This window comes from Rhinoraja longicauda, chromosome 1 (assembly GCF_053455715.1).
Source record: "Rhinoraja longicauda isolate Sanriku21f chromosome 1, sRhiLon1.1, whole genome shotgun sequence".
NCBI classification, from domain to species: domain Eukaryota; kingdom Metazoa; phylum Chordata; class Chondrichthyes; order Rajiformes; family Arhynchobatidae; genus Rhinoraja; species Rhinoraja longicauda.
The window spans coordinates 136976802-136992056 of NC_135953.1; the positions used below are offsets into that span (position 1 = coordinate 136976802).

The following is a 15255-nucleotide window of genomic DNA, read 5'->3' on the forward strand; positions in this document are numbered from 1 at the left end:
TACTGAATGTTTCCACTATACATGATTCTTTCTGTGTGCAGTTGATGCACTATCCCTGTGACCATATGGGCTTCCCCCACCTCTCAAATACATGATAGGCAGTAGGTTAATTGCCGCAATACATTGCCCCTGATGTGTAAATCTAGCAACCCCTCATTTTCAACCACTCAGTTCAGCTCAGTTTATCGTGACGTATACTGAGCTTTTCACTGTACCTCGGTACACGTGACAATAAACTGAACCGAACTGAGGGGTTGAAAATGGGGAAAGTTGGTATGTTGGGAGACTAAAATAGTGTTAGTGCACAATGTAAATGGGTTTTAGATGTATGCCACAGACTAGATAGGCTGAAGGGCCTGTTTCTACACTGCACGACTCCATAACCCGTCAGGAGTACAAGGCTACAAGACTTGAACCATGCCACAATCTGTAAACCAACAGTACGAAATGCTATCTCAGCAACGGAACATAGGAGACCACCTTTTACACGACCATGGACCAATTGTAAATTGTGTTTTGCAATTAACATTTTGTCTTTGCACAGTAAATCTTTTCACTGTCTTGTAGAATTTATGGTTAATTTATAGACAATAGTCAATAGGTGCAGGAGGAGGCCATTTAGCCCTTCGAGCCAGCACCACCATTCAATGTGATCTTGGCTGATCATTCTCAATCAGTACCCCGTTCCTGCCTTCTCCCCATACCCCCTGACTCCGCTATCCTTAAGAGCTCTATCTAGTTCTCTCTTGAATGCATTCAGAGAATTGGCCTCCACTGCCTTCTGAGGCAGAGAATTCCACAGCTTCACAACTCTCTGAGTGAAAAAGTTTTTCCTCATCTCCGTTCTAAATGGCCTACCCCTTATTCTTAAACTGTGGCCCCTGGTTCTGGACTCCCCCAACGCTGGGAACATGCTTCCTGCCTCTAACGTGCCCAACCCCTTAATAATCTTATATGTTTCGCTAAGATCCCCTCTCATCCTTCTAAATTTATGTTTTGTGTGTTGTCTCAGTTTGTATACCTGTGGCGTTGTTGCAGGATTTTCACTGTACATGAACCTCACCGTGCTTCTGCATATGATAATTAACATGGCTTGACTTAAGAGTCATAGAGAGTCATGGAGTGACACAGTGTGGAAACAGACCCTTCAGCCCAACTTGCCCACACCGGCCAACAATGTCCCAGCTGCACTAGTCCAACCTGCCAGCATTTGGTCCATTTCCTTCCAAACCTGTCCTATCCATGTACCTGATTAAACGGGATCCCACTACTGGCCACATCTTCCCATCTCCTCCCCTTTCTGCTTTCCATAGAGACCGTTTCCTCCGTAACTCCCTGGTCCACTCGTCCCTTCCTACCCAAACCACCCCATCCCCGGGCACTTTCCCTAGCAACCACAGGAGATGCAACACCTGTCCCTTTACCTCCCCCCTCAACTCCATCCAAGGACCCAAACAGTCTTTCCAGGTGAGGCAGAGGTTTACCTGCACCTCCTCCAACCTCATCTATTGTATCCGCTGTTCCAGATGTCAACTTCTCTACATCGGCGAGACCAAACATAGGCTTGGCGATCGTTTCGCTCAACACCTTCGCTCAGTCCGCCTTAACCAACCTGATCTCCCGGTGGCTGAGCACTTTAACTCCCCCTCCCACTCCCAGTCTGACCTTTCTGTCATGGGCCTCCTCCAGTGTCATAGTGAGGCCCACCGCAAATTGGAGGAACAGCACCTCATATTTAGCTTGGTCAGATTACAGCCCAGCGGTATGAACATTGACTTATCTAACTTTAGATAGCTCCTCTGTCCCTCTCTTCCCATCCCCCTTCTCTCACTGTCTTCCTGTCTCCACCTATATCCTTTCTTTGTCCTGCCGCTCCTGACATCAGTCTGAAGAAGGGTCTCGACCCGAAACGTCACCCATTCCCTCTCTCCTGAGATGCTGCCTGACCCGCTGAGTTACCCCAGCATTTTGTGATACCTTCGAACTGTTTCTTAAATGTTGGGACAATTCCTGCCTCAACTACCTCCTCTGACAGCTTGTTCTATACACCAACCACCCTTTGTGTGAAAACGTTACCCCTCAGATTCCTATTAAATCTTTTCCCCTTCACCTTGAACCGATGTCCTCTGGTCCTCGATTCACCTACTCTGGGCAAGAGACTGTGCATCTGCCTGGTCTATTGTAGCAACTCTTTCCCCACCCCCCCTTCTAGTCGAACGCCTTTCAATAAACACCAGTATTCAGTTGCCTTCCTAATCACTTGCTATACCTAACTGTGTTTCTCTAAAGGACATCAAGGTCTCTCTGAAAACCCATCAGGCAAAGAATTTCACTGTGACTGGTCACTTGTGACAATAAAGTATTCATTCATTCAGATAATATTAAAATTGGCGTTGTGATGGACACTATGAAAAATGTTGTTCAAGGTCAGAGCAGGATTTAGATCGGCACGGTGGCGCAGCGGTAGAGTTGCTGCCTTACAGCGAATGCAGCGCCGGAGACTCAGGTTCGATCCTGACTACGGGCGCCGTCTGTATGGAGTTTGTACGTTCTCCCCGTGACCTGTGTGGGTTTTCTCCGAGATCTTCGGTTTCCTCCCACACTCCAAAGACCTACAGGTTTGTAGGTTAATTGGCTGGGCAAATGTAAAAATAAATTGTCCCTAGTGTGTGTAGGATAGTGTTAATGTGCGGGGATCGCTGGGCGGCGCGGACCCGGTGGGCCGAAGGGCCTGTTTCCGCGCTGTATCTCTAAATCTAAAAAAATGTAAAATCTACTGGGAAAGTGGACATGGGAATGGCAGATGGAATTTAATGCAGACAAGTATGAAGCGATGAAGGTAGACAAATCTCCCGGGCCAGATCAGATATATCAGAGAACACCGTGGAAAGCTAGAGAGCGGGAATTACAGGAGGCTGAGACTTTCGAGTCTTCATTAAACAAAGGTGAGGGGGCGGAAGGTTGGAGGGAGGCAAATGTTATGCCTCCAATCAAGAAGGGCTGCAGGGAAAAGGCTGGGGACTACAGCACAGGGAGATTAACATCAGTGATTGGAAGGTTACCACAGAGTATCCTGAGGGATAGGATTTCTACACTTTAGATGGACAAGGGCTGACTAGTGATAGTCAGCATGGTTTTGTACGTGGGAGGTCACGTCTCACGAACAATGACTGCGATTTTTGAGGATGTGACCAGAGAGGTTGATGAAGACAGAGTTGTAGATGTTGTATATGGATTTCAGCAAGATATTTGTCGAGGTTCCGCATGGTAGGCATGGTTAGATCGCATGGGGTCCGAGGAGTGATAGCTGAATGCATAGAAAATTGGCTCCATGGAAGGAAGCAGAGGGCAAAGGTGGAAGGTTGCTTTTTGGATTGGAAGCCTGTGACTAGTGGTATGCCTCAGGGTTCAGTGTTGGGCCCATTGCCGTTCGTCATCTACATCAATGATTTGGATGAGAACGTTCATGGCATAATCAGTGAGTTTGCAGATGACACTAAAATGGGTGGTTTTGCAGATAGTGAAGATGGTTGTCAAAAATTACAACAGGATCTTGATGGATTGGCCAGGTGGGCTGAGGAATGGGTGATGCAATTTAATACAGAGAAATGCGAGGTGTTGCATTTTGGGAAGACTAACATGGGCAGGACCTACACAGTGAATGCTAGGGCTCTGGGGAGTGTTGTAGAACAGAGGGATCAAGGAGTGCAGGTACATAGTTCATTGAAAGTGGCATCACAGGTAGATAGGGTGGTCAGAAAGACTTTTGGCACATTGGCCTCCAACAGTCAGAGTATTGGGAGAGCATGTTGCAGTTTTTGGAAGACGTTGGTGAGGCTGCAGTCAGAGTATTGTGTTCAGTTCTGGGCACCGTGTTATAGGAAAGATGTTGTCAAGCTCGAAAGGGTGCAGAGAACATTACAAGGATATTACCAGGAGTCAAGGGCCTGAGCTATAGGGAGAGGTTAAGCAGGCTAGGATTCTATTCCTTGGAACGCAGGAGAACGAGGAGTGATCTTATAAAGGTGTACAAAATCATGAGAGGACTAGATCGAGTAGACAATAGACAATAGGTGCAGGAGTAGGCCATTCGGCCCTTCGAGCCAGCGGGTAGATGCACAGAGTCTCTTATCCAGAGTATGGTAATCAAGAATCAGAGGACATAGGTATAAGGTGAGGGGAGAAAGATTTAATAGGAACCTGAGGCGTAACTTTTTCACACAGAGGGTGGTGGGTGTATGAAACGAGCTGCCAAAGGAGGTAGTTGAGGCAGGTACTATCGCAACGTTTAAGAAACAATAAGACAGGTACATGGATAGGACAGGTTTAGAGGGATATGGGCCAAACGGAGGCAAGTGGCACTAGTGTAGATGGGACATGTTGGTCGGTGTGGGGTGGGCAGGTTGGGCCAAAGGGCCTGTTTCCAAGCTGTATCACTCTATGATGCGTTTTTGGAAGTTTAACCAGGGCAAAGTGTACACGGTGAAAGAGAGGAACCTGGGGAGTGTGGTTGAATAGCAACATCTTGGAGCACAAGTTCCTGAAAATGGGGTCACAGGTAGAAGACGTAGAGAGGAAGGTATGTGGCTTGCTTGCCTTCATCAGCCAAGAAACTGAGTTTAAGAGTTGGACTGCTATGTTAACCGTTGTACAAAACATTGGTTAGGTCACACTTGGAGTTCTGTGTGTGTTTTTGTTTATCATACTGTAGGAAGATTGAGATTAAGCTAGTGAGGGTGCAGAAAAGATTCAGAAGGATGGTGTCTGGATTGGATGGTTTGAGTTATCAGGAAAGATTGGATCGATTAAAACAGTCGGCCCATGGTCCCAAACAACAGTCTAGCCATTCTGCACCATCACTTATTTCAGATTCCCCGTTCCACTGTACATACCAATGTTGGCATGCTTGAAACACCTTCTACCATGAAGGCAGATAACGTGGGCGCATTTAAAATCTACCAGGTAGACACAAAATGCTGGAGTAACTCAGCGGGTCAGGCAGCATCTCGGGAGATAAGGAATGGGTGACGTTTCTTCAGACTGATGTCAGGGGAGGGGGCGGGACAAAGATAGAATGTAGCCGGAGACAGGAAGACTAGTGGGAGAACTGGGAAGGGGGAGGGGATAGAGAGGGAAAGCAAGGGCTATCTGAAGTTAGAGAAGTCAATGTTCATAGCGCTGGGGTGTAAACGACCCAAGCGAAATATGAGGTTCTGTTCCTCCAATTTGCGCTGGGCCTCACTCTGACATTGGAGGAGGCCCAGGACAGAAAGGTCAGATTGGGAATGGGAGGGGGAGTTGATGTGTTGAGCCACCGGGAGACCATGTAAATCTACTATTTTATTACTTCACATCGTTAAATTCTTCTCAGCTTTTTAGAAATCAGCATTATTTTGTTTTTATTCTACTTGTAAAAGCTCATATGCCTTGTTACCGTTCACTAAACTTCAGAAATACTTGATTACCTATAATGTGGTTGGGGTAGGAATGAAAAAGCATTATGCAAACGCATATCTTTTAATTACTCTTATTAAATAAACATGAACAGACAATTCAAGAGATAAACTGATGAAGCCGTGTAAATACACGTTTATTCGGCGATTTGTTACAATTAGTACTACTAATTGAGAATGAACGCAACACATCCATTGCACACAACTGTGACAAGAATAGAAATTATAACCAGGCTTTCCATTATTTGAATGATTTCAATTAATTTCAGCTCGTTAATGGTCCCAGTGACAGAAATGAGCAGAACTGAACTTTGCCTTTAATTTTATCCTCATGAAAAGCAATATATATTTCCACTTCCTTCATCCAGTATCAAGCATTTCCAGCACAGCTCTAAACTTTCTGACCAGCACATCTCAATCCATTAGAACTGGTCACAACCCTGACCCTTAGTACTGGTGCTCCTCAAGATTGTATGCTCAATCCTGTGCTCCATGTCCGATACATACACGACTGTGTGGCCATGTACAATATCAAATCAATCTTTAAGTTCTATTATTTAGTTTAGCTTAGTTTATTTTCACGTGCACTTGTGTACAGTGAAAAGCTTTTGTTGCATGCTATCCAGTCAGCGGAAGGACTATTCATGATTACAATCGAGCCATTTACAGTGTAGTGTAAGAAAATAACTGCAGATGCTGGTACAAATCGAAGGTATTTATTCACAAAATGCTGGAGTAACTCAGCAGGTCACAACACCTGTCAAACTGCAGGAGATGCAACACCTGTCACCACTGGCCATATCTTCCCATCCCCTCCCCTTTCTGCGTTCCGCAGAGACCGTTCCCTCCGTAACTCCCTGGTCCACTCGTCCCTTCCCACCCAAACCACCCCATCCCCGGGCACTTTCCCCTGCAACCGCAGGAGGTGCAACACCTGTCCCTTTACCTCCTCCCTCAACTCCATCCAAGGACCCAAACAGTCTTTCCAGGTGAGACAGAGGTTAACCTGCACCTCCTCCAACCTCATCTCTGGCATCCGCTGCTCTAGATGTCAACTTCTTTACATCGGCGAAACCAAACGCAGGCTCGGCGATCGCTTCGCTCAACATCTTCGCTCAGTCCGCCTTAACCAACCTGATCTCCCGGTGGCTGAGCACTTCAACCCCAGCCCCCCTCCTACTCCCAGTCTGACCTTTCTGTCATGGGCCTCCTCCAGTGCCATAGTGAGGCCCACCGCAAATTGGAGGAACAGCACCTCATATTTCGCTTGGGCAGCTTGCAGCCCAGCGGTATGAACATTGACTTCTCCAACTTTAGATAGTTCCTCTGTCCCTCTCTTCCCCTCCCCCTTCCCAGTTCTCCCTCTATCTTCCTGTCTCCACCTATATCCTTCCTTTGTCCCGCCCCCCTGACATCAGTCTGAAGAAGGGTCTCGACCCGAAACGTCGCCCATTCCTTCTCTCCTGAGATGCTGCCTGACCTGCTGAGTTACTCCAGCATTTTGTGAATAAATACCTTCCATTTACAGTGTATAGATACATGCTAAAAGAATAACTTTTAGTGCAAGGTGAACTTTAGACCACCACAAAGTCCGATCAAAGATAGTCCGAGAGTCACCAATGAGGTAGATAGCAGTTCAGATATAGATGTTCAGATGTTATGATCTGGTTACCTCGCATTATTCATAATTTATTGTATTATTTATTATTTTATATCCATTGTAAAGCTGCACAAGGTAAAACAATTCTGAAGAAGGGTCTTGACCCAAAACGTCACCCATTCCTTCTCTCCAGAGATGCTGCCCTGTCCCTCTGAGTTACTCCAGCTTTTTGTGTCTATCTTCAGTTTAAACCAGCATCTGCAGTTCCTTCCGACATAAAGAAATTAATTGTTCTGTTCCCAGTGCATATGATAAATAAACCCTCGGAAGCAGTGTTAGCCTCTCCTAAACCAGTGATCAGTGATGAGAAGGAGTACAGGAATCAGATTGGGAGCCTTGTACCAAGGTGTCACAACAATAAACTAGCCCTTGACGTTAGCAAAATGAAAGAGTTGGTTGTTGACCTGACTCCTCAGGTCAACAACCAACTCTTTCATTTTGCTAACGTAAGAGGGCGAACACAACTTTGTCCTCATCACGTAGAGATGGTAGACCACCACAAGGCCTCAGGCATCCATTCCACCAGCAACCTAATCTGATCCCTTCACACGGATGAGGTGATTGATCAAGAAAGTGCATATTTCTCCACATTTACTTTCTGAGGTGGTTGAGAAGATTCAGCACAACGATGAGATTTCTCTCAAATTTCTGCAGATGCGCTCTAGAAAGTGTTTGTCTGGAATGCATCACAGCCTGGTTTAGTGACTGCTATACTCCTGACCGCCTGAACCTGCAAAGGGTGGTGAGCTCTGCCTAGTCCAAGACACGATCTTCACTTCCTTCTACCCAGTATGCAGTTACGGTCACCCAGCTAGAGAAACAATGTCATTATTTTATAATGGGTGCAGAAGAGATTCACGAGGATATAGCGGGGTTGAGTCATAGAGAGGTTGGATAGACTGGAACTTTTTTCTTTGGAACTTAGGGTGCTGAGGGGTGACCTTTCTGATTGAAAGATACAGCATTAAACAGGCCCTTCAGCCCATCCAGTTCTCACTGACCATCGATCACCCATTCACACTAGTTCCATGTAATCCTATTTTGGCATTCACTCTCTACATACAAAGGTCAATTTACAGAGGCAAATTAACCGACAGACCCACACGTCTTTGGGATGTGGGGGGAAACTGAAGTGCCCTGGGGAAACCCATGCAATCACAACTGGGAAAACCTACAAACTCCACACAGACAGCACCCGAGGTCAGGATCGATCCTGCAGTTGTACGGGGCCCTAGTGAGACCGCACCTGGAGTACTATGTGCAGTTTTGGTCTCCAAATTTGAGGAAGGATATTCTTGCTTTTGAGGGCGTGCACCGTAGGTTTACTAGGTTAATTCCCGGAATGGCGGGACTGTCATATGTTGAAAGACTGGAGTGACTAGGCATGTATACACTGGAATTTAGAACGATGAGAGGGGATCTTATCGAAACATATAAGATTATTAAGGGGTTGGACACGTTAGAGGCAGGAAACATGTTCCCAATGTTGGGGGAGTCCAGAACAAGGGGCCACAGTTTAAGAATAAGGGGTAGGCCATTTAGAACTGAGATGAGGAAAAACGTTTTCAGTCAGAGAGTTGTGAATCTGTGGAATTCTCTGCCTCAGAAGGCAATGGAGGCCAATTCTCTGAATGCATTCAAGAGAGAGCTGGATAGAGCTCTTAAGGATAGCGGAGTCAGGGGGTATGGAGAGAAGGCAGGAACGGGGTACTGATTGAGAATGATCAGCCATGATCACATTGAATGGCGGTGCTGGCTCGAAGAGCCAAATGGCCTACTCCTGCACCTATTGTCTATTGTCTATTGTCTCTGGCGCTGTGAGGCAGCAGCTCTACCAACTTTCACTACGCACACTTATTGACATGCACAGGATCATGAGGGACATGGATAAAGTGAACACTCAGTCTTTTCCCCAGAGTGGAGGATTCTACAACTGCAGGGTGTAGGCTTAAGGAGAGAGGGGAAAGATTAAACAGGGACCTCAAGGGGAACTTTTCACTCATAAGGTAGTCTGTATCTGGATTGAGCCGCCAGAATGAATAGAGACGGATACAATTGCAACATGAGACATTTGACAGATATATGGAAGGAAAGGTTGAGGTGGATATGGGCCAAATGCAGTTAAATGGGACTAGCCCTGTGTGCCAACTTGGCAGCATTGTAAAAAGTGGGTCTAAGGGCGTGTTTCCGTGCTGTAATGCTCTATGACCCCATCTTCCACAGTGCGTTGAGTCGGCAAGGCTGGGAATTTCCTCAAAGTGCCTGCGCCCCAGACTATCACCTTTTCTCTCTCCGACCTTCCGGAAGATACAAGAGCTTCAAACCTCGGACGAGAGACTTAATAACAGCTCCATCACCACTGCTATGGACTCGGCTTGTACTCGCTGGAATTTAGAAGATTGAGGGGGGATCTTATAGAAACTTACAAAATTCTTAAGGGGTTGGACAGGCTAGATGCAGGAACATTGTTCCCGATGTTGGGGAAGTCCAGAACAGGGGGTCACAGTTTAAGGATAAGGGGGAAGTCTTTTAGGACCGAGATGAGAAAGTTTTTTTTCACACAGAGAATGGTGAATCTGAGGAATTCTCTGCCACAGAAGGTAGTTGAGGCCAGTTCATTGGCTATATTTAAGAGGGAGTTAGATGTGGCCCTTGTGGCTAAAGGGATCAGGGGGTATGGAGAGAAGGCAGGTACAGGATACTGAGTTGGATGATCAGCCATGATCACATTGAATGGCGGTGCAGGCTCGAAGGGCCGAATGGCCTACTCCTGCACCTATTTTCTATGTTTCTATGCTATCAGACACCTGAACAGAAAATCACCTTTTTCCACACCCTCTTTGGTTGAGTTTAGTTTAGAGATACAGTGCGGAAACAGGCCCTCCGCGCCGACCAGCGATCCCCGCACATTAACACTATCCTATACTCACTAGGGACAACTTTTACATTTACACCAGGCCAATTAGCCTACATACCTGTACGTATTTGGAGTGTGGGAGGAAACCGAAGATCTCAGAGAAAACTCACACAGGTCCCAGAGATGTTGCCACCTACTCTTAACTCGATCTCATGTAGTTATTCTGTTATTGCACTTTAATATATATTTTTTCATTACCTCGAACATGTACTAAAATCTTTGCACCATTCTGCTGTTCTGCATTTGCCATGGTATTTATTGTTGAATCTATCAGTATACCGTGCACAGTTTACTCCACAAGCTTCATTTGAACAAGGAATTTCATTGCACCCTGGTGTCTAGCACAAGAAACCAATCTAAATCTGATTAATCTGATGCAACCTTAAGACTGTCTCTACAAACTGCCTTAAAACCTGGTTTTGAGTACCATTCTAAAGTGCAAGTTATAGGTTCAATCTGAAATATGATCTACATAAAATATTTCAGTTCAGTACGAAATAAACATTGCTACCACAGATGCTGTCTTTCCAACATTCGGTGACATATGATACACCATGCACATCTCTATGCAAATTATATGGAATATGTGATAAGTAATAAGACATTCAATCTTTTGTGAAAGGTTCTGTGCACTGATGTCTTACTCATCGAATGCCAATAGACAATAGACAATAGGTGCAGGAGGAGGCCATTCGACCCTTCGAGCCAGCACCACCATTCAATGTGATCATGGCTGACCATTCTCAATCAGTACCCCGTTCCTGCCTTCTCCCCATACCCCCTGACCCCGCTATCCTTAAGAGCTCTATCTAGCTCTCTCTCTTGAATGCATTCGGAGAACTGGCCTCCACTGCCTTCTGAGGCGGAGAATTCCACAGATTCACAACTCTCTGACTGAAAAGGTTTTTCCTCATCTCCGTTCTAAGGGCAGTCACCTTTAAGGGCAGTCACTTGCCCTGCCTTTATGTCTTTGGTTTGTATTTGGAGCAGGGTTGATTTAGGTTGGATCTGCTGGTTCGCATGCAGTGTCAGGTGGCTGTGTGACACCAGGCAGGACATCATGTTGGCGGTGCCTAGTTTCACTGCTGTTGGTTATAGATTCAATGGTAATTGGCTGTATTGGATTTGTCTTGCTTCTTATGAGCAGGGTATGCCTGGGCAATCTTCCATGTTGCTGGGAAGGTAGGTGCCTGTTTAATAAATTGCCAGGTATCTTGGCTGGAGGTGCAGCTATTTCTGGAGCCTGGATCTGACGGACCAATGCCAGGCTGTACCCTGTTCCCACAGTCTTTTCCTTGATCTAATGTTCGCCTGATTCCTGATATTAATGGAGTGAGTTTGATGGCCTAACGGCAACTTCCTGGGATCTCAAGACGCAGCTTAAATGGATTATCATCTTAGCCCTACTGCTTGAGTAGGATGACGAGTAATTTGGCATTGGAGTTTGTGCTCTCCTTTGGCTATTGCAGTACGTTACTACAATCCACAACAACTGTAAATAACGACTGAAACATCATGCAAATACAAACATTTCTTGAAGTTCATTATGCCCATTTATCCTGTATCTGTGCACTGCGGACGGCTCGATTGTAATCATGTATTGGCTTTCCGCTGACTGGTTGGCGCGCAACAAAAGCTTTTCACTGAAACCTCAGAGGAAAATCTTTTTCACTCAGAGAGTTGTAAATCTGTGGAATTCTCTGCCACAGAGGCAGATTCTCTGGATGCTTTCAAGAGAGAGCGAGATAGAGCTCTTAAAAATAGCGGAGTCAGGGGGTATGGGGAGAAGGCAGGAACGGAGTACTGATTGTGAATGATCAGCCATGATCACATTGAATGCCGGTGCTGGCTCGAAGGGCCGAATGGCCTACTCCTGCACCTATTGTCTATTGGTACACGTGACAACAATTAAACTAAACCAAAACCACAACCTAAACCAAATATCTTGTTTCAAAACTTCATCTAGGAAGCTGAAAGATGTGTCAGTCCGCATAACACCACTGACAACTGCTCCCATTTCCGCAACTTAGATTTACATTGCACACTGTAAAAATGCCCCAAGATGTATTTCAGACATCAATGCTCAACATCAATGCCACATAACATTATACTTGGACTGGGAAACGTAAACTTGGTCAGAGGTCAATCACTTCTTTGCGGCATCATCAGGTACAGTTTTGTAGCTGGAGAAGAGAAGGTCATGCAAGGCAGGGGATTAATCTCGGTACATTTACCTGCTCTGCATCTTCGAGAGGGAAGCTCAGAAACTTGGTACCAACGCTCCTCTGCAAAATCATAACATTCCACACTACGAATAGCTTTTGGTGCCTGACCTCCAACCACTACCAGCACCTGAAATTGGAAGCACACCCATTTCAGGTTCTGCGTCACTTCCCCAGTTGGAGAAGAAATAATCAGCATCTTTAATTTACATTTGCAAGGAGAAACAATACACTCATACTGTGCATATGTGTCCTTCCCTCAACTCATGCAGTTATTCAAAAAGCAAAGGAGCGATAAAAGAGAAGAGAAAAAAAATACTCCCAGTCATTTGTTAGAATGAGGAGAACACAATATGTTACATTATTTCGATATGGAGTCTAAATGGGTATTAATGAAACTTGCCTTAATATCCTGCCTGATTTTGTCACAAAAATTTATATGGCTTTCTGTAATAGAAGATGCAAGCAGTTATATTATCAATTTACCCAATCGGGCAATCTACATTATTACGATTTGATTCACTCCTAAATAAATTCCTGTGTATCATACTCAAAGAAGATGGCATTTGTCTGACACACTTATGTCTAGCATAAATAAAGAGGGACTTTGAAGCAAGAATGTTACAAAATCTGCTCAGAATTGTGTGGATATGGCAATAGTTGATGTGTGTGAGACTGCACAGCGTCAATTATGAGAATCTTTTTACCTTTGGGACACTGGCTGGTGTTCTTAATCTTGTCCTGGTGGTTTTCATCAGAGCACGCTGGTCAGCAGGAAGCAAATGGTACTTCATAGCTTCAATGAGATAATCTTTGCATGCATTATTATTTTTGACCAGGGCTTCCTCTTCTACTCTCTGTTAAATAAAATCAACAACAGTGAAAATCGTAGGGATGCATTTATAAAATTTGGCACATTCATTTTTTTTAAAAATTGACATCGATTATTATTGGTGTCTGGATAAAGGTAATTTTGTCAATAAACAAAAGTAAATCTGATCAAATTCAACATTCCAGCCCGACAAAGAATTAGAACACAACAATAATACTGCAGTACAAACTTTCCAACTTGGTAATTCTTATTTAAATACAAGTTATTTGTAACCTTGGGCATCCTTGACGACCATCAACAGCAGCAGCAGCAGCAACAGAAATATATTATACCCCAATCTGTTGCTGAAGTTGAGGCCAGTTCATTGGCTATATTTAAGAGGGAGTTAGATGTGGCCCTTGAGGCTAAAGGGATCAGGGGGTATGGAGAGAAGGCAGGTACGGGATACTGAGTTGGATGATCAGCCATGATCATATTGAATGGCGGTGCAGGCTCGGAGGGCCGAATGGCCTACTCCTGCACCTATTTTCTATGTTTCTATGTTTCTATGAAGTGAACTCTTTCAAAAAGCCTGTGGGTTGCTAGGCTATTACAGAGGGCAGCAAATTGTGATCCACAGGACTCTGCTGATGACAAATCACTTTACAGATCTAAATCCACAACGATTTGAGTCAACCTCCCACCCGCCACAGCTTAGCTTTAATTCTGCAACATTACCTGCACCAGATATTCACGTGTGAGAAGGGGTAGCCGGACGTGCTCCATTAGTCGTGCCACGTGCTCCTGTCGAGGCTCCTTGTCATGCTTCACCCAGGCAATGACCGCCTCAAAAACCTGATTGAATTAATGACAATAGTATGACAATGCGGCCTTTGCTGCATTCCCTTCTTTTTTCTTCCAAGGCAATATTATCTGTGACCCAGGTCAGATCACCTCAAGTGGGGTTCAAATGTTACTGCAGCGAACTCTTTGAAAATTCCAGAACTGCTACTGCCAAACTCAACGATCAGGCAGCTGAACCATCCTACCACAACCAGAGAGCAGTGCTGAACTACTATCTACCTCATTCGAGACCCTCGGACTATCCTTGATCAGACTTTGCTGGCTTTACCTTGCACTAAACGTTACTACCTTATCATGTACAGTATCTATACACTGTAAATGGATCGATTGTAATCATGTATTGTCTTTCTGCTGACCGGTTAGCACGCAGCAAAAAGCTTTTTACTGTACCTCGGTACACGTGACAATAAACTAAACTGAAACAAACTCATGACAATCCTTTGCTGCAGATATTGTTTATCTCATGTCATGACGACTTGGTTTTAGTAACTATCCTGTGCTTCTTACCAGCCCACACCCATCACCATCCAAACCAAGTGGAATGGCCAATGGTGGAGGAAGACTTTAATCCATCAGGACAAAGTCAGTGTTCTTTTGTTATGTGGTGTTTAATTCATATATGTGTTGGATGCAGGAGAAATGGGCAGGAGTAAAGATCTGAGCAACTTTGACAAGGGCCCAATTGTTATGGCCAGACGACTGGGTCAGAGCATCTCTGAAACGGCAAGGCTTGTGGGGTGCTCCCGGTCAGCAGTGGTGAGTACCTACCGACAGTGGTCCGAGGAGGGACAAACCACAAACCGGCGACAGGGTGTTGGGTGCCCAAGGCTCATCGATGCGCGAGGGCAACGAAGGCTATCCCGTCTGGTCCGAACCGACAGAAGGTCGACTGTGGCACAAGTCACGGAAAACTTTAATGGTGACCATGGGAGGAATGTGTCACAATACACACTGCATCGCACCCTGCTGCATATGGGGCTGCACACGGAGGACCAACAGCATATTAGTCAGGTGGTCATAATGTTTTGGCTCATCGGGTCAAAATGTTTTGGCTGATCGGTGTATTTCTGTGCTAAACAGATTCTATCCGCATGGCAGCAGCAATTGGCTTTAGTTCAACCAAAGAACACCAACAATGCATCTACAGAACAGTTGGTGCCTTACCATAGCAGCTGCATTATGATCAAAAACCATCATGTTAAATTCATGCTAACTAAAATGTCTTGTGCTGATGACATGGGCCGCCAGGTACCTTAAACATTTCACAGTAAATTTGGAATTGACGGGAGGATTTATTGGAACAGAATACTCAGAGTCTCTTTTCTTCA

General features: G+C 45.2%; 1 protein-coding gene across 3 annotated transcripts in view; it reads right to left on the bottom strand.

Moving 5' to 3' along the window:
• Positions 1-15255, bottom strand: part of LOC144597571 (kelch-like protein 2) — a 125335-nt gene that overhangs the window by 20473 nt on the left and 89607 nt on the right. For all 3 annotated transcript variants that reach the window (XM_078407069.1, XM_078407061.1, XM_078407077.1), the window contains 3 exons: positions 13802-13918; positions 12960-13109; positions 12265-12382 (listed from right to left, as the gene is read on the bottom strand). In XM_078407069.1, coding sequence (XP_078263195.1) covers positions 12265-12382; positions 12960-13109; positions 13802-13918 — 385 coding nt within the window. The remainder of the gene's footprint in view (positions 1-12264; positions 12383-12959; positions 13110-13801; positions 13919-15255) is intronic.